A 19,679-nucleotide genomic window follows, 5' to 3' on the forward strand; every position below is an offset into this window, starting at 1 on the left:
CTTGCTCATGATAATTAGCTTGAGCGATGAGCTTGCCATTAAGTAGAAGTTACTGCTGAAAGTAGACATATGAAAGAGATAACGAAGAGGACCATATGCCGGACAACTTATCGTACGTTGTTATACTATTTGAAAAAGTGGCTAAATATTGAACCATCATGGGTTGGTCTAGTGGTAGTGGGAATATCAAAAGAATGCCAAAGGGCCAAGGGTCATGGGTTCAACCCATAGTGGCTGCCTACGATTTAATATTCTATGGGTTTCCTTGACACCCAAATTTTGTAAGGTTAGACGGGTTGTCCCGTGAGATTAGTTGAGGTGCACGTAAGCTAGCCCAGACACTTACGGATATAAAAAATATAATAATAATAAATAAATAAAGTTGCTAAATTTAGCTACACTCTCTAACAAAAACTAAGAAGAGGAGCTGTTAGTTCAAAGAAATGGTGTACATCTTCTATCCAGAAAAGAACAATGCTAAACATCTTGTCTTAGTTGATTCTTTTATGCTCATTGTTATCGTTACCAAATATTTTGTTCGTCTTAGTTGGTTCATTGACCCTCATAACTTTTGAAGGTTTAAAACACTGGAGGGGTCTTGGTGTTGGCGTGTCACTTTCAGTTTTGGTAGGATCATGGGGACTTGGAACTAGGCCCTTTCATGAAATTCTTAACCATTATGACCTCTCTGGTGTAAAGAACTCCTTTGTATTTGATGTCAATATAAGTTTTGTATGGATCTCATCTTACAAAAATCTTTAAATGAAGATTTTGCTAGACGGCATATAAACAAGTAGAAAATTCTTTTGGATGGAATCTTGATAAATTCAGGGCATTTAGTGTCACAATGAACTCTCCATAACGTAGTGGGCATCCTAAACCTGTATATCAATGAGTAGATTTGGGAGGGTCAGAACCTAAAAAATTTCTTCGCTTTGGACCTTGGCTATGAAAGCATTCTAGAAGGAAAGGGGAAGAAAAACAAGTGATGCTTTCATCCTTCACCCATGAACAAAATTTGAACTAAAATTTCCAAATCCTTGAAATATGGACACCAATGGAAGTTTAACTCTTAAAGAAGGACTTCATGAAGTCATTCTAAATTTGACTGATTTGGTTATTTTCTTATTACGTGCAGGAGGGGAAGCTTGTAGAGCTTTCTCTCCTAGTTAGAAGGCTAGAAACACCATTTCTCGTTCAATTTCCATGTGCTAAAGCGTGTCACTAGCTTTCATCCTGAGCCACTCGAACATGTTAGCTTTAGGGATTTTCTCTACTCATTGTTATTATGTTTTCTGTTTTGGATCTTCCAAATCATTCTTGAGGGAGATTGGCATTTCCTCAAGCAATCTTCCATCATTCTTTTTGGCAAACTGTGTCTTTTTCATATAGGCTTGAGGGAAAGGGGTAAGATTACAAAGGTTAGTCTAAATAACATAAGTTAACTAAGACTTAGTTTAGCTAAACTGACCTTTAAAAAAACCAAAGAATATGAGTTAAGATAATCACAAAGGGCATGTTTGGCCCAAGGAGTTTGAAAGTAGGAGTTGGAAAGTGGGAGTTATGAACTCCACTCATTGTTTGGCCCAAGGAGTTCGTGAGTCCCGCTACTTTTTTTTTTTTGAAAAGGATACGAGCCTCTTTATTATAAATATATAAAAAGAGACTAATGCTCCAAAGTACAAGAGATTTATACAAAGTGTATAGAGATTAAACAAAAGCAAAACAAAAACAAAACAGATAAGGGATAACCCGGGCCTGCTTGACAAGTAGTGAGAGAACAACAACAAGGAGAAGGCAGAAAATCGGCTAAAAGACAATAAATTAAGGTGCTGGGAAGATAAAAGCCTGCCAATTTAAAAATATGTCTTGAATTGAGAAGTCTTCGAATTCTTTGGTCAAGGAGCACCAAGCTGAAGCGTTTCTTTTAGCTGAATTAAAACGAAACTCCCAATTTTTCCAAACATCATGGAAAATTCTCTGATTCCTTTCAAACCAAATATCTGACAGAATGACCTTGACCATGTTAGTCCAAAGCAACCGTGGCTTCTTTGTAAGAGAGGGACTTAAGAGGATATAAGTTAGGTTGCTTTTGAAGCTATCACTGAAGACCCCAACGAAGTTGAACATGTCAAACAAAGACCACCAGCACTTTTCCACAAAAGTGCATGAGAAGGAAAGGTGCTGTAAGTCTTCACTTGCCGAATTGCATAGGAGGCAAACTGAAGGCAGCAAGGTGACTGAGTGTAATTTTCTTTGTAGAACCATGGAGCAGTTTAACAGGCCAAAGAGCATAATCCATATCTGAATATTAACTCTCCTTGGACTTTTGGATTTCCAAAGAGCTTTAAACAGGGAGATCTCCAATGGGCTCTTCGAGGAGAGGTGGGCTGTGAGGGACTTAACTGTGAATGAACCTGAGGCTTCCAAGGACCAATAGTGGCTGTCTGGGTTGGATGATACTGACTTTTTTGATAATGCAAGCAGCAAGGCTTGAAAATGATCAATCTCCTCATCTTTTAACAATCGACGGAAAGTGATGGACCAAGAGTGTAGGGAATGATCCTAGTGATCAGCTACAGAGCCCCTTGGCAGTAAGGAGATCTTAAATAAAGAGGGAAATTGAGAGGACAAGACAGAAGGGAAAAGCCAAGGGTCGGACCAAAAGCTGACTCTATTTCCTTCACCAACAACAAAAAGAGCTAAAACTTCCAATTTGGACCAGCTTTTAGAGATATTTATCCACGGGCTTCGCAAGCTATTCCCATATTTCCCTGAAGAATGCCAATCAAAGAGACCCTTGCCATGGATGCTGGCAATAATCTTCCGCCAATAGGAGTTCCCTTCCATCATGTACCGCTAGCCCCATTTGGCTAGCAAGGCCGTGTTTTTGACTTTAAGGCCTCCCAAATCGAGACCTCCATTAAGGTGAGACTGAGAAACTAAGCTCCATTTAGCCAGGTGATTGATTTTACTTCCTTTATGGCCTTCACAAAAAAAATTTTGGATTAATCTTTCTAGGGAAGAGACCACTGAATCCGGCATTGAAAAAATAGACATGTAGTACGTTGGGAGGTTGGAAAGAACTGAGGAACAGAGAGTTGCCCTGCCCCCCCTTGAGAGATTGAACCGTTTCCATTTATCTAGTTTCCGGTGAACCTTTTCAATCACGGGCTGCCAAAAGGAGTATTGCTTAGGATATCCTCCAAGGGGAAAACCAAGATAAGTGAGGGGGAGAGTTTCAGCCTTGCAATTAAGGAGTCCAGCCATGTAGGACAAATCCCTTTCTTCTATATTAACTCCGTTGAGGGCTGACTTTTCCCAGTTAACCTTTTGACCAGAACACCATTCGAAAAGACTGATTACCTCTTTCAGTTTTAGAAGCATTTTGTTGTCATATTTACAAAATATGAGGGTGTCATCAGCAAATTGGAGCAATGGAACATGAATCATCTCCTTTCCAACCATAAAGCCCTCATACACTCCATTAACATACATACAACTTTTCAATGATAGAACCGAGAACCTCACTTAATAAGATAAAGAGGAAAGGGGACAATGGATCACCTTGTCTAATGCCTCATGAAGCAAAAATGCGACCTCGAGGCCTTCCATTGATGATAATTGAATATTTAGGGTCTTGAATACAGCCCAAAATCCATGAGATCCAATTGGAGTCAAAATTTTTTGCTATTAAGATCTTTTCTAAAAAGGACCAATCCACCCGGTCAAAAGCTTTCTCCATATCAAGCTTGAGAATCCAACCCTTCATCTGTTTCGCTCTATATTCTTCCACCACTTCATTAGCAATCAAGACTGCATCGAGAATCTGTCTTCCTTCAATAAAAGCATTCTGAGATGGGCCAATGATGGAGTTCATTACTTTTTTCAATCTTTCAGCAAGAACCTTTGCCACTACTTTGTAAGTTAGGGTAGTAAGGCTGATTGGCCTGAAATCCTTTATGGAAACTGCATCTTCTTTCTTTTGGATGAGGCAAATGAAATTTTCTCTAACACAAGCATTCAATTTGCCACTAGAGTGAAAGTCTTCGAAGAGCAAGATGAGCTTATCCTTGATCAAAGACCAAAATCTCAAGAGAAACTTTGTAGTAAAGCCATCTGGTCCGGGGGCTTTATTTTTTTCCAAAGATTTGATGGCCAAAACAATTTCAGCTTCCCTGAACTTTGCAATGAGAGAAGCATTCTGGACTTAGTGACTTGGGGCCAACTTAAGGAGGCTGGTAGGTACCAGATACCTGGGGATTTTGAGTAGAGGGAGTCATAAAAGCTTAGAATAATTCCTTCAACTTCTTTGGAAGAGTTTGTAGGCACCCCTTGGTCATTGAGGAGCTCATTGATCTGATTCTTCCTTTTCCTTGCTGCCAAAAACCGATGAAAAAAACTAGAGTTTTCATCCCCCAATTTCATCCAATTTAGCTTACATTTCTAGATCTCTTCCTTTTAGCCTATAAATGCTCAGTAATTTTGTTTTTAACTTGGAGATGTTGGCTGCCATCACAGAATCCCAGCCCAGTGAATCAATTTGAGCTTCTTTTGAAGCTATTTCCTTTGACAAGGCCATCTCTTCTCTGTTTTGAGCTTTTTGGTATTCAACTGACCATTTTTTTAATGCTTCTTTGACCAGCCTTAAGTTTGCATTGATGACATAACCTGGCCATCCTTTTATATTGCTGTTTTTCCATGAGTTTTCGATGGAGATGACACACTCTTTATTTGATAGCCAGCTATTACAAAATCTGAAGGGAGAGGGGCCCCAGCTAATAGAGCCTGCACTTAAGAGTAATGGAAAGTGGTCAGAAAGGAGACGAACCTGATGAACCACCCTTGAGTTGGTAAACAGTTCATCCCATTCCTTATTGATAAAGAATCTGTCCAGCAGAGATTTAGAGATGGAATTTTCTCCTCTGGACCATGTATATTTCCTATTTGATAGAGGAATTTCTAGTAGGCTGGCTGAATCAATGAAATTGTTGAAGAGTTTCATGCCTTTGGTATATCTTCCAATAGGTGATCGTTCATGACTCCAACGGGTTATGTTAAAATCCCCTCCTAGGCACCAAGCTTCAAGGCAGTAACCTGAAATGACAGAAAGTTCAGGCCATACATATCTTCTCTCCTTATAATCAATTGGTCCATAAACATTAGTGACCCAGCATATTTTTTTGCGTAGGATACGACATTTGACCGACAGGGAATAACCTCCTTTGAGAGATTCAATTACTTCAATTTTGCTACTATCCCACATTGTTAACAGGCCACCAGACTTGCCAAAGGATTCCATTGATTCCCAACCAATTTCCTTAGAACTCCAAATTGATTTGATGAAGGCAGCATCAAAATTTTCCTTCTTTGATTCCTGTATAAGTACTAAGTTCGAATGTAGAATTTTGAGTAACCTTTTGAGTGAAATTCTTTTGTTTAAGTCTTTAAGACCCCTTGTATTCCAGGAGAGTATCTTCATTAAGTATAGGGTAGGAGGCTGGCAGGAGAAGGGAACCTCAGGCCAAGGTGAAGCCACAATCCTTAACAATGGATGTTAAGTGGTCTAGAATTTCTGGAATTTCTGGCAACTGTGCTGGTGGGGAACAAGGAGTGTGATGCTCTGAAAGGAAATCCCTCTCTTCAAAGGAAAATAAAGTTTGTAGGTCGAGACCGAGGGTAAAGTCTTGAAGTCTTTCAACTTGAGCAGCGACAGGGCAAAATTCCAGTTTTGCACTACTTGTACTAAAGGGTGAGTCCAACTCCAAAGGGTGAGTCCAACTCCAAAGCTTCTGAACTTTTTGGGTTAGGAGGGGAGCAGGGTAATCCCCTTATGAAGGTGCAAATTGATTCCGGGATGGTGAATCTGGTGTGATTAAACTGTAAGGAACGTGGGATGGGGGAGGCTTTGTTTGAGGTCAGAGAGGGGATTTGAATTTTTGTGCAACTAACCTCTAGCAAGTCCGGATTGCTGTCGTTCTGTATTGGAATGGGAGAGTCCAGAGCCACCCTTGCTGCCTTTAAGGATATGTCATGAATGCCTGTCCATTTATTGTTGAAAGAAGTTTTTCTCCGGATGAAGAATTTGGAGAAATGATCCCGAGCGATTGGTTGATTTTGGCGTGAAGAAGAGCAGCCAGAGGCATTCCCTGATTGCCAGCTAGGATTTTCTGATGTTAAAGTAAGGCAGGGGCCTCTCTGCGGATCCCTTTGTAGACTACTGACCTGTCCTTTCTTTGGGAACTTTTCAGATTCTCCTGATTTAGAGGAAGACAAAAAATCTGAGTCACACGTTTCTCTACCCTGCTCCTTTTCAGATGATTCTTGCGTAATAAATGCTTTTTGGGGAATAGGAAGGTCGGCAGAAGGGCTGATATAAAGTCGTGACCTTTCCCCTTCTTCTTCATTTTTATTTAAAATGTTGGAGGCGCCTTTATTTAAAAATTGACTGACTGGGATCTTCTCTTTCTTCATTAAAGACGACTCTTCATCTACCTCTGAGACGTTTCCACTTCCTTGGCATTTAACTTTTGTTGTCCTTTCCCTTTCATCGGATCTATTTGGCTGGAGTAATCGCTCCGATTGGTCTGCCGGCTGAAAAACATTTTCTAATGGAACTCTTGGGTCCCTCGAGTAGCCTGGAATCGAGTGAGAAGAAGCTAAAAAAGACCATTTTGTATGTAAAACCAGGGGATCGACACCTTCATCCTTCAAAACTTGATTTAAACGAAATAAGTCTGAAGGATTTGAAAAATTGTCAATAGAAATTTCACTAGAATTAAAAACAGGGGGGTCTAAACAATGAATATCACCAAAATTTGGGAAAATACTGCCAAGTCTTTCATGCTTGACTTCAATAGTCGCCAGGATGTAACCACATAAATTCCTTTTAACTTTGATTTTGGCTTTTTGACAGTTATTGAGATTAAGGTCTCAACCGCTATGCTTTCACTGCCAAAGTATGCTCCGATGGCTTCAAAGGTATTTCGGCTCCAAAAATCGAGAGGGAGATTTTTAATGCTCAACCACCCCCCAAAACCTTTCATGACTGTTGATCTACCATGTTTTTTCGAGTTCCATTTTTCGAATAAAAGGTGGAAGGGACCTATTTGTTGCCACTTTCCCTAGGAATCAATCAAGTTAGCTAGGTCCCCTTGCTCAACTCTGATTAAAGCCATATCTGCGTGCAGGGGATTTAGAATGATATTGGAGCTGAAGGAATCTTCCAAGACTCGTGCTATTTCCTTCCATTCGTTGTGGACAAAAAGCCTTGACACTAGCCATAGTTGGTGAAAGTCTTCTTGTAGGACTTCAAAATCCTTTTTAACCCAGAAACAGGGCTTGCTTTGTTTTCTCTTGCTCGGAGTAGAGGAATGAGGTCGAGACCCGAGTGCTTTCTGGACTTGGTGTTCTTTTGATGTGGGGTCTGAGATAGATGAGCTCACCATTTCCTTGAATTCCTGCCACCCTGTCTCACCATCACCATAAGGGATATGGATGTTTGTTCTGCCTCCTGAAGATGGCCAGACTGCACATTCAATGTACCACTGATTCTTGCTTTGAAACTTTGCTAACCGGATGAAACCCTGATCAACTCTTTCCTTTAGGAGGAAGAATTCGAAAGTTGGTCCATTCAAAAGTCTACCAAGACCATCATTCAGCCAAAGCGCTGCAAACGAAGAAAGGAGAGTTTTCTGACCTCGCTTCAAATCTTCCAACCAGAAGCCGTTTTTCTCTCACCACATACAGAAGAAATGGTTTGAGATATGACAACTCTTTAGTTCCATTATGTTGTAAACAATGGTGAAAAGGCTCGAGAGGCAGAGAAGAGGTTAACAGGGAAAGAGAAGACAAGGAGAGAAGGGGGGCTGGCCTGAGAGGAGAGGACAGGGGCTTAGTGAGGATGATCGAAAAGGGAAGGTGGAGAGAAGGATAGAAGGGAGGGCTGGCCGGAGAGGAAAGGATGGGGTTAAGTGAGGGTGATCGGAAAGGGAAGGTGGACGTCGGAGGGCTTGAAAGGGGAGGAGAGAGGAGAGAGCATTTTAATAAAAGATCCCGCTACTTAAAAACATCAATTTTGTACCTTATCAACTCCTTCTACTTTGAACCCCAAGAATTCACAACTCCCTAGACTTCATAACTCCTTACTCCTCACTATTCCACTCCTTACCCCGAACACCCTCAAAGAGTCCTAGAATTTTATACATCATGATTCAAAGGGTTGTACAAGAAAAAGACTCACAACTGCACTGCTATCTGACTTCCATCTTTTCGAGTTAGGATCTTGGTTGAGGACAACATCCTGGAATAGATTTGATAAGCTGGCCCACTCACTAGACTCTAGGTCCTTAAGATTTCTGATTTTTGATTTCTTCTAAAATCAGTTTTCCACCTTCGAATCTCCTAATACCAACATTTCTCAACAAAGAAGTTGCTTGAATTTACAAGTTCTTTAAGAGTTTCCAATCCCATTAAAAGGACCAAGTTCCTCTTATTGAAGTTTCCAACACTGAGGGGTCCTTAGATTCAGGAGTAAATTACTTCAAAATGTTGAAACTGGACTAGGACGAGAGGGAAAACTCATAATAAATGCTTTATTTTATACCTTCTTTAATGCGTAGGCATTTCTATAGGTGATAACTATTATTTGTGAAATTAGAAGTTTTACTGAGTTAATGTTGCAATTTTATTTATGTTCATTTTTCTTGTGTAGATTTAGGGTTGAAATAAATTTATGTGCAATTTTTATATTACTTTTGTTTTACATCATACTGAATACTTTACCCTTTCTTGTTCTTCAGGGGGGAAGATGATTATATGCCTGGAAGTATAATTGAGATTGAGCTTCATAACTTTATGACCTTTAACCACTTGAAATGTAAACCAGGATCACGTCTAAACCTTGTAATTGGGCCTAACGGATCTGGTAAAAGCTCCATTGTATGTGCCATTGCCCTTGGCCTTGGTGGTGAGCCTCAGGTTGGTTAAATGTTGACTAATAGGCCTGATACTTTCCTGGAGGAAGTCTTTTTTCTAGCTCGTTTTCTTGTATAGATTGGTTGGAACCTTTCTTTTGCAGCTCCTTGGAAGGGCAACCAGTGTTGGAGCATACGTGAAGCGTGGGGAGGAGTCTGGTTATGTTAGAATAACCTTGAGAGGGTATACTAAAGAGGAAAAGATTACAATTACACGTAAAATGGACACACATAACAAATCTGAGTGGTTGTTCAATGGTAAAATATCTTGTATATGGTCCATATCTTCAACCTTTCTAACTGATAAGTTCATTAATGTTATGAGCCAAGATAGTAGCGAGTCTATAAATATCATTACATGGTAAGCTTAGGTGGACTTCAGCTACAGCTGGAAACACCACGTTCTTTTGTCCGTGAACATGTCATGCTCGGTTCTTTTTATCTATTTATTTCCCTATATAAAGATATCTTTATACAAAGGAGCACGAGTTAAAAGTCTTTTTCTTGCATTGAAAATCCCTTACATTTTCTGCTCAGTGTTTCACATGATATGGCCCCCAAATTGCTTTATACTTAATTGTTCTCTTCCTCAAGGATATTTCTTTGTCAGCATTTCTAGAAATATAGATTTCTCTCAAGTGGAAGTTTTTCTTTTACACACCCACTCTTCCACGAGACATTTGTCTAAGAAAAAACTATATACCTTCGGAAAGTTTAATTTATATTCCTTTCTTGAAGGGGTGACTAGTCAAATTGTTTTTACTTCAAAAAAGTTGTTCTTACTTGTACTTGACCATCTTCAGGAAAAGTTGTGCCAAAAAAAGATGTAGCTGGAATCATTCAGAGGTTTAACATTCAAGTTAATAATTTGACTCAAGTGAGTAAAATTTCGCCAACTTTTATCTGAGATATATGTGTGTTTGTGTGTGCATGTGTGTATAATTCCTGTGAATTTAATTGTTCTGTTCTGATTTATTTTCCCGTTCTCTTGTGGGAGAGGCATTCAGTTTTTACCTCAGGACAGGGTTTGTGAGTTTGCCAAATTAACTCCTGTGCAACTTTTAGAAGAGACTGAAAAGGCAGTTGGTGATCCTCAACTTCCTATCCTACATCGTGCACTTGTTGATAAAAGCCATGGCATAAAAAGTATAGAAAGAGTAAGTTTAGTACTTACGTACATTTTTTGGGACTTATCTCTGTTTGTTCCTAATCCTTTTTGTCTGCTTTTGTTTTACAAAATTTTTGTCGCATTTCATTCCATGTGATATTTTTATTATGTTTTTTAAACTAAAGAGAAGGAGAAAGAATAGAAGAACCTTCATTATCTTTTTTTTTTCCTTATTATATATACGCGCTCGCACACAAATATATATATATATATATATATATATTGTGAACAAGAAGCAAAACCTTCATGTATCTTTTTGCAACTTGCTGTTCTTTTGATGTTAGGCTGTTGAGAAAAATGGTGACACCCTAGATCAATTGAAGGCATTAAATGTTGAGCAAGAGAAAGATGTTGAGCGTGTTCGTCAAAGAGATGAACTTTTAAAAAAGGTTTATATCTTTTCTGCATTACCTTTTACCTTTTATATTTGTGCTTCCGTAACTGATGACCATAGATATCTGTGTGCTGACATTTATAGGTTGAGTCCATGAAAAAGAAACTCCCATGGCTAAAATATGACATGAAAAAGGCTGAATACATGGAAGTGAAGGGAAAGGAAAAGGAGGCCAAAAAGAAGTTAGATGATGCTGCTAACACTTTGAATGATCTAAAGGAGCCCATTGAGTATGATCACTTGGTTTAACTATTTTGATAATCCTTTTTTCTTATAAGATCAAGAGTTTCGGGTAACCATTGAAAAATCTAATCATTAATCTATAATTTTATTTTTAGTCCTTGTTACTTTAGTTCTTGCAAATGTTTTTGTTTTGCATCAAATGGGGACAGATTTCTTGACAAATTATTGCATCTTGTGCCGGTTGTTTTTACCATATAAGCCGTTTTAATGAAATAAAAGTTATTGTTGTGGATTAGATCACTTCTTTTATGTTGGATAGGTTTAAGCACGCAGACTTGTGATTATTTTATGGGAAACAAAGGTGATACTGTGTGATTATTAGGAAAATAATACATGCAACTATAGTTGACTCCTTTAAATCATTCTTAGGAATAATACTACACGTGATTATTATTCCCAAGAAAGTCAAGTTCTTTATTTGGCAAGTCTTACTTGGCCATATGAACACCCAGGATCTCTGTTAGTGGGACCTTTCTATTATATTATTTGTCAAAAGGCGGAGGAAGACCTGGATCACCTTCTATGGAGTTGTGAGTTCTCAAGTTCTGTTGGGATCATATCTTTCGAGAGTTTGGTTTTGTCCATGCTTGTCAGAGTAGCATAAGAGACTCAATAAGAGAGATCCTCCTCAATCTGGCTTTGTTTGGGAAGAGGTGTTTTTATAGCTCTCTAGAATTTGTGCTCTATAATGGGATATTTGGGGGAGAGAAATAACGAGGTGTTTAGGGGTTTGGAAAGGGATCCTAGCGATCTCTAGGCTTTGGTTAAGTTTCATGTCTCTCTTTGGGCTTCATTCTCGAAATTTTTTGTGAAATTATTCACTAGACAACATTATTCGTAACTAGAGTCTTGTTTTTTGAAGGGTTTTTTGGTGGACTAGTTTTTTTTAATGTCCTTTTATTCTTTCGTTCTTTCTCAATGAAATTAATTGTTTCTATAATAAAAATAAGTAACAAAAAATGAGATATATTAATGGAGCAAAGCCATACAAAAAAGGGAAATCTTAGACTCTTTTCATTTCATCAACGAAAAGTTTTTCTCTTGATCAAGGAAAAAAAAAGTTGTGCAAGGGACAAGAGTGTTGAGGAGGGTTGAGGTCCTCATTTGATTAGTATAGAGGTGGTACCAAGACTTGTTCACCTTGAAGGGTTGGGCATGGACAATCTTAGACTTCATGTAGGAGATCAAGCTAAATTATGCTGTTGTAAATTAGAGAATTAATTCAAATTATTTCCTTGTATATTGTAATTGTTTTTCTTTCCGTACAAGTTTAGATTGATTGCTAATTTCAGCACATTGATTGATAATCTTCTTGTATATATTGAGCCTTTCTCAATCACTCAATGAATAAGAGAAAAATTATCTTTTCTTATACTCAACTTCATGGTATCAGAGCTGTGAAGTTTTAGGGGGAAAAAAATCTATCTCTCTCTGAAATCCTAGCCGTCGCCAAAACCTAGTCGCCATTGTCGGAAATCTACATTCAGATGAAGAAAAAATTGCTGGAAAACCCTAGCTGATTCAAAAAACAAGCATCATCGTCGTCGAGCATCACCAAAACCCCAACCTCTTCGAAAATCGTAGGCCTGCAACTTTGTCCTCTGGATTTCAAGCTCAGCATTTCGCATCACCATCGCTGTGCCCAAAGTTGCCATCGCCTCGCATGAAGTCGCTGCCACCTGCTCGCACGAAGTCGGCCTCCTTGTATGTCTAAAGTTCTCACCGTCGCAGCCTTCACGAGATCTTCACTCTATTTGTTGTTCTGGGTTTTCATTCACTCTTTAGCCGCCGTCGTCTAAAGTCTTCATCGCCGCTGTCATTATTATCTTTGACGCAGCCTCCACCGTACCACAACTCCGACACCTCCGCTGCCACCACCACCATCATTGTTTATAAACTAATTTGTTTTCAGGAGCAGAATCTCAAGTTCCCTTCACCAAAAGCAACAATACTTAAATAACATGTCACAAATTCAAAGGCCTTAATTATCTCCAATGGTCCCAATTTGTGATGATGTTCATATATGGTCGTGGACGAGAAGACTATGTTACGGGCAAGGCAACTTCACGTCAATCCAAAGATCCTAAATTTTGAGTATGGAGAGCTAAAAACAATTAAGTTATGAGTTGGTTAATCGACTCCATGACTACTGAGATTGGAGAGAATTTTCTCCTATATTCAACCGCTAAAGAAATTAGAGATATTCAACCGCTAAAGAAATTAGAGATGTTGCTCGAGACACTTTCTCAAACCAGGAGAACATTGTTGAACTTTTTCAGATTGAAACTACTCTTCAAGATCTCAAGCAAGGTGACTTATCCATTACAACTTACTATACCACTTTGTCTCACTATTGGCAATAGTTGGATTTATTTGAAACTCATGAATGAAAATGTTCCATTGATGGTACTCTTTTTTGAAAAATTGTGGAGATGAAAAGAATTTTCAAGTTCCTTATAGGTCTTAATAAATCTCTGGATGAAGTTCATGGTCAAATCCTCGATACTAAGCCATTACCTAGTCTTTGAGAAGTTTTTGCTGAAGTCTGTAGAGAAGGGAGTTGAAAGCAAGTAATGATGGATCAACTACTGAACATCCACTTACTCCAACGGGATCTGCTCTTATTTCCCAAAAAGATCGTCCACATGATCCAATCGTTCTTGTTGCTCGAGGTGATATCGACAGCATAAAGGACGACTATGGTGCGACCATTGTCATAAATGGGACATATCAAAGACACATGTTGGAAGTTACATAGAAAACTAGCAAATTGGAAGCCAAATGCCGTAAAGAGAGATCATGAACCCAGGGCAATGTTGCTATCTCTGACACTACAAATCAACAACCACTTACCAAAGATTTGTTGGACATGCTTCATCAATTGCTGAATAAAAACAAATCAACCTTCAGTAAGTGGTACTGGGAATGGGCAACAAGGTAACCAAAAGCCCCTTGCTCTCCATACTCAAAGTCATCCATCCGAATGGATAGTGGATTCTAGAGCGTCAGATCATATGATAGATGATATATCTTTATTTTTCATCTTTTTCTCTCTCCGTATGCGTAACCTTTGAATTGTTGATGGTACATCTGCCAAAGTAACTGGGATCGAAAGTATTCAAATTTCAAACACAATAACTCTTGCCAGTTTTGTTTGTGCCAAATTTGGAGTATGATTTGTTGTCAATGAGCAAGTTGAATAAAGACTTGAATTGTGAAACTAAATTCCTTGCCAACTCCTGTATTTTTCAGGAATTGGAATCGGGGAAGATGATTGGCAATGCTGAATTATGTGTTGGATTGTATCTCCTCAAAGCAATGAGTCTTCCACCACCAATGGAATGCAGTAAACTTGTAGCTCAATCTAATAATATGTTTGCGTCTGTTTCTGAGTCTTTAAATAAAAATAATCTTGTCATGATGTTGCACTATCGTCTTGGTCATCCCAACTTTGTCTACCTTAAGCGTTTGTTCCCTAGTTTATTTCTTGATAAAAAAAGTCAGTTTTTCCCGTGTGAAATCTGTCCACTCTCCAAACATACACGTGCTCCTTTTTCAACTCATACTAACTGTCCATCTTAACCATTTTCTCTTATCCATGGAGACATTTGGGGACCTTCAAGGGTAAAAAATATCAATGGGGCACGTTGGTTCCTTTTTTTTGTTGGTGATCACACAACATTCCTTATGAAAGATAAATTTAAGACTAGCCATCTATTCACAATCTTTCATAAAATGATCTAAACCCAATTTCAAACCAATATCAAAGTCCTTAAGACAGACAGTGCTCGTGATTTTTTCAACTCTATTATGGGTCCCTATCTTCAATCTCATGGTATAGAAGTTCTTGTGTTGACACATCCCAACAAAATGGTGTTGTTGAATGCAAAAATCACCACCTCCTCGATGTAGCCCGATCCCTAATGCTCACTTCACAGGTTCCAAAAACCTTTTGGGGTGAAGCTGTCTTCATGGCTACCTATCTCATAAATTGGTTGCCCTCCCGAATTTTGAAGTTCAACACACCATTACACAGTTTACTTACATTATATCCTACATCTCATCTTGTGTCTCCTCTATCATTTAAAAATATTCGGGTGTATTGCGTTTGTCCATATATATTCCCAACATCGTAGTAAACTTGATGCAAGATCTATGAAATACATATTTCTCAGGTACTCTCCAAACAAGAAAGGGTACAAATGTTATCATCCTCCAACTCACCCATTCTTCACACCATGGATGTCACATTCTTTGAAAACCAATCCTATTTTCCCAATTCTGCGATTCAAGGCGAGCATTATGATCTTGAACCATAGAATTGGGACCGTATTCCTGACTTCCCTTTCACTTCATCTTCTGAAAATGCTCTTGTACCTTCTTTTGAGCCAACTCCCATATCTACCTCTGAGTCTGAGTTGCAAGTTTAGTCACAACGAGCAAGACAACTTAAGAGAAATGATATACAATCTACACAAGTTCAGCAAAGCCAAGATCTAAACCAAAATCCAAGTGTCTCTGAAATACTACATGAGACGTTAGAAGATGACATGGACAGACCCATTGCTCTAAGAAAAGGTGTTCGCTCATGTACTCAACATCCTATTTAGTACCACTTATCTTATACTAATCTGTCACCACTTTTTAGTACATTTGTGACATTACTAGATCAAGTACAAACTCCAAACACTATTTAGGAAGCATTACAAAAACCAAGGAGTTGCAAGCCCTTGAGAAAAATGGGACGTGGGTAATTATAGATTTGTCCCCAAGTAAATCCACAGTTGGATGTAAGTAGATTTTTTCGACTAAACATAAACCAGATGGCAGTATAGAGAGATTCAAGGCTTGCCTTGTGACTAAAAGACTCACCCAAGCTTATGAGATTGACTATCAAGAAACTTTTGCTCCAGTCGGCAAGTTAAACACTATTCAGATACTTCTTTCTATTGCTGCAAATCTAGAAATTGGTAATTATTTCAACTTGATGTAAAGAATGCATTTTTAAATAGTGATCTAGTAGAAGTATACATGAATATACACCCAGGATTTGAAGATAGATACACTAGAGGAAATGTATGTAAACTCAAGAAGTCTCTTTATGGACTAAAACAACCACCTAGAGCCTGGTTTGAAAAGTTTACAACTGTGTTGAAACAAGATGGCTATACATAGTGTCAATTTGATCACACTTTGTTCATCAAACATTTCTCCCCAAGTAAGATCACTGTGTAAATAGTATATGTTGATGATATAATTCATAACGGAAATGTTTCCAATGAAATAACTCGACTGAAACAACTCCTGTCAAAGAAATTTGAGATCAAAGACTTTGGACATCTAAGGTACTTCCTAAGGATGGAAGTAGTAAGATCCAACAAAGGTATTTCTGTCACTCAACGAAAATACACTTTAGATCTCTTAAAGGAGACTGAGATGAGTGGTTGTAGACTGGCTTATACACCTATGGATGCAAATTCAAAACTTGGAGTTAATCCCGAAGATGAACCAGTTGATCGAGGCAAGTATCAACAGTTGGTGGGAAAGTTAATATACTTGACTCACACCTGACCAGATATTAGCTTTTTTGTTGGCGTAGTAAGTCAATTTTTGGAGAAACCTTCTAAGGAGCATATGGAAGCTGTGTATAGGATATTGAGATATCTCAAAAACGATCCTGGAATGGGCCTCATGCTCAGAAAGGCCATGACTAGATCCTTAGGAATTTATACTGATGCGAATTAGGTTGGATCCCGTATTGATCGTAAGTCGACATCAGGATATTGCTCTTATGTATGGGGAAACTTAGTTACTTGGCGCAGTAAGAAGCAACAAGTTGTAGCTTGAAGTAGTGCTAAAGCAATCATTAGCCCATGGAATTTGTGAAGGAATTTTGCTAAAATGTCTTCTCACTAAGCTCAAAGTTGAGGTTGAAGGTACTATAGAAATACTGTGTGATAATCAATCTGCCATAGCCATTGCAAGGAATCCAATACATCATATGATAGAATAAAGCATGTTGAGATAGATTGCCATTTTATCAGTGAGAAGATTGAGACAAATATTATCAATTTGAGATACGTGCCTTCCCAACAAGTTGTAGACATATTAACTAAGGGCTTGCATAAGCCTTGGTGGACTAGTTTCCAAGCTTAGAATGACTAGCATATACCATTCGGCTTGCATTCGGCTCGAGGGGAGTGTAGGAAATCAAGCTAAATTATGCAGCTGTAAATTAGAGGATTAATTCAAATTATTTCCTTGTATATTGTAATTATTTTTCTTTTCGTATAAGTTTAGATTGATAGCTTAATTTCAGTACATTGATCGATAATCTTCTTGTGTATATTGAGCCTTTCTCAATCACTCAATAAAGAAAAGAAATTTTATTTTTTCCTATACTCAGCTTCACTTCACAATGAGGATTTTTTTTTTTTTTCCTTTTTTTTTTCCCCTTTAAATGGTCATGTTGTTTTTTTATTGGAACTAAACGCTTTGTGGCACGAGGTTATTGTGAGGAAGTTTGGTTCTCACTTTGTCTGTTTTTCTACTTTTTCTGGCCTTATTTTTAAACCACCTACCAGAAAGAGCTTCAACCAGTCCTGATACACATAGGGATGCAACAACAGAGTGAGCCCCACAGATTTCTTAGAAAATACCATCTTTCTGCTGAAATCTTTTAGAGGTAGTAAAGAGGGAGGCATACTGATTGGAGAATCTCCTTTCGGAGCCTCTTATGAGTATTGATTCTTCTGTGCGCAAGAGAGTAGGAAATATTTTACCTTTTTTTGAGAACATCGCCTTTCCAGATTTGCATTAACAAAGGGACCATAAATTTAGGGGTGGTAGAAATGAGATTTAGAAATCTTTCCTTGTTATTTCCGTCGTCTTCTATGCTAGTGGTTTATTTTTCAATTGGCTATTTCAGGACACAAAAAATGGAGAAGGCAAAGTTGGATGCTAAAATGAAAAAGTATAGCACTCTTATTAATGATAATCACAAGAAAAGGATGGAACTTCAGGAAACTGAAAACCGTTTGGTATGTTAAAGTTTGTGGCTTTTATAATCTCTCCTATGTCTTTGGGTTTTTCAAACATGTTTGCATTGGTGGTAGGGGGTACAAGTGCAAGGAAAATTGAAAGAAATGGAAGACTTGAGGAAACAAGAAGAATCTCGTCAACAAAGAATCTTACGAGCTAACGAGGAACTTGAAGCTGCTGAACTCGAACTTCAGAATTTGCCTCCTTACGAACATCCCAAGGATGAGATTGTAAGCTAAATTTCTATATTTATTTCTTTCTAATTGTAGTTTTCAAATTATAATAAAATGTTTGCTTTTTTTACCTAAAAATAATTATAATAATAATAAGTTTGTCTTGTCAAAAGAGGAATTGTTGAAATGGCAATTTTGAAGGTTTGATTTTTTGTTATTTTCAACAACAAATCAAAATCTCCCAAGGATATTGTGGAATGCTCTATCTTTAATGCTTTTTTTTTTGGGTGTTAAGCATATTGACCTCTTAAAGATCATAGTTTAGATTTTCTTGTTGCTAATTGGACTAATCTTTTGTATTGTCTATCATACGGCCTTTTGTACATCCTTTGGATTTTTCATTTATCCATGGAATTGTTTCTTTAAAAAAAAAAGGTTTGAATTTTTTGTTATTTCTCATAAGATAATCACAGAGTTTGTTCTGGATGTATAATTTCTCTATACGTGTTGGATAAAAAATTGTAGTAAAGATTTCTCGATGACTTTTTCGCCTCGTATCTGTTCCTTTTTTTTTTTTTCCAATAGGAATTTCTTTTCATTGATTTATGAGAAGATAATCGTTCAAGGATACAAGTTCCCAAAAGGGAACGAAAAAGAAGCACAGGCCTAAACAAACCAGAACAGCAAACTTCAAAATAACTTTTATATGGTTGTTATAAAGTTCGTGGGTTTCTCTCTGTTACTTTAATCATATTTCACCAGGAAAGGTTGCGTGCTCAAATTTTGGAGCTGGAAGTTTCTGCAAGTCAGAAGAGACTTATGAAGTCAGAGATTGAGAAAAATATTTCCCAAAAAAGAAATACTTTGAGGCAATGCTTGGATAGGTACATATCAGAATATTCATCAGTTGTCCAATCAGCTCTCTTTGGTGATTTATCATCTTACAGTTTAAGTACCTCTTTCAGGTTAAAGGATATGGAGAATACTAATACAAAACTACTACAGGCATTGAGAAATTCTGGAACAGAGAAGATTTTTGAAGCTTATCACTGGCTTCAAGAACATCGCCATGAGTTCAAGAAGGAGGTGTATGGTCCAGTGTTGCTAGAGGTTCATATGTTAATACATAGAAATATTTTTAATAATAATATTATTATTATTATTATTATTATTATCCTTTCTTTTTTTCCCCTTTTTACTTACTACTTGATACCTTTCCCCCTCATTTTTGTTCTGTTTACAATCTTAGGTTAATGTGTCAAATCGGATTCATGCTGACTACTTAGAAGGTCATATTCCATCATATGTATGGAAGGTACTCAATTATTACGTTTATTAATGTTTTTTTGTCCTTGGTGAGGTTCCATGTTTCTTTTTGGGGTTGGGTTTCGAAGAATTTTTGTAATTATTCACTAGGTAATATCTTACTTAGTTGGAAACCCTTTATCTAGTGAGGTTTGTTCCTGTGGGCTTGGATTTTTTGTACGTCCTTATATTTTTTCATTTTTATCTCAATGAAAGTAGTTGTTTCTATAAAAATAAATTACGTTTGTTAATGTTATTATCATTAGGTATGGGTACCAAACTTTTCCTTGAACCATTAAAAGTACCAAGTACAGTAGGGGATATAACCTATCAATCAACTTACTTAAAGAGGGGGCATAGAAATTACTCTAACTGGCACT

The 19,679-nt window shown here is 37.7% G+C and overlaps 1 protein-coding gene across 2 annotated transcripts in view; it reads left to right on the top strand.

Annotated features, from left to right (window-relative positions):
- Positions 1-19,679, top strand: part of SMC5 (structural maintenance of chromosomes 5) — a 31,373-nt gene that overhangs the window by 915 nt on the left and 10,779 nt on the right. For both annotated transcript variants that reach the window (XM_039041685.2, XM_090317434.1), the window contains exons 2-12: positions 8,802-8,979; positions 9,080-9,233; positions 9,779-9,852; positions 9,983-10,132; positions 10,428-10,532; positions 10,622-10,767; positions 17,709-17,820; positions 17,896-18,051; positions 18,757-18,878; positions 18,960-19,104; positions 19,244-19,309. In XM_039041685.2, coding sequence (XP_038897613.1) covers positions 8,802-8,979; positions 9,080-9,233; positions 9,779-9,852; positions 9,983-10,132; positions 10,428-10,532; positions 10,622-10,767; positions 17,709-17,820; positions 17,896-18,051; positions 18,757-18,878; positions 18,960-19,104; positions 19,244-19,309 — 1,408 coding nt within the window. The remainder of the gene's footprint in view (positions 1-8,801; positions 8,980-9,079; positions 9,234-9,778; positions 9,853-9,982; positions 10,133-10,427; positions 10,533-10,621; positions 10,768-17,708; positions 17,821-17,895; positions 18,052-18,756; positions 18,879-18,959; positions 19,105-19,243; positions 19,310-19,679) is intronic.

This window comes from Benincasa hispida, chromosome 9 (assembly GCF_027475165.1).
Source record: "Benincasa hispida cultivar pf3 chromosome 9, pf3_genome.v1.1, whole genome shotgun sequence".
NCBI lineage: Eukaryota > Viridiplantae > Streptophyta > Magnoliopsida > Cucurbitales > Cucurbitaceae > Benincasa > Benincasa hispida.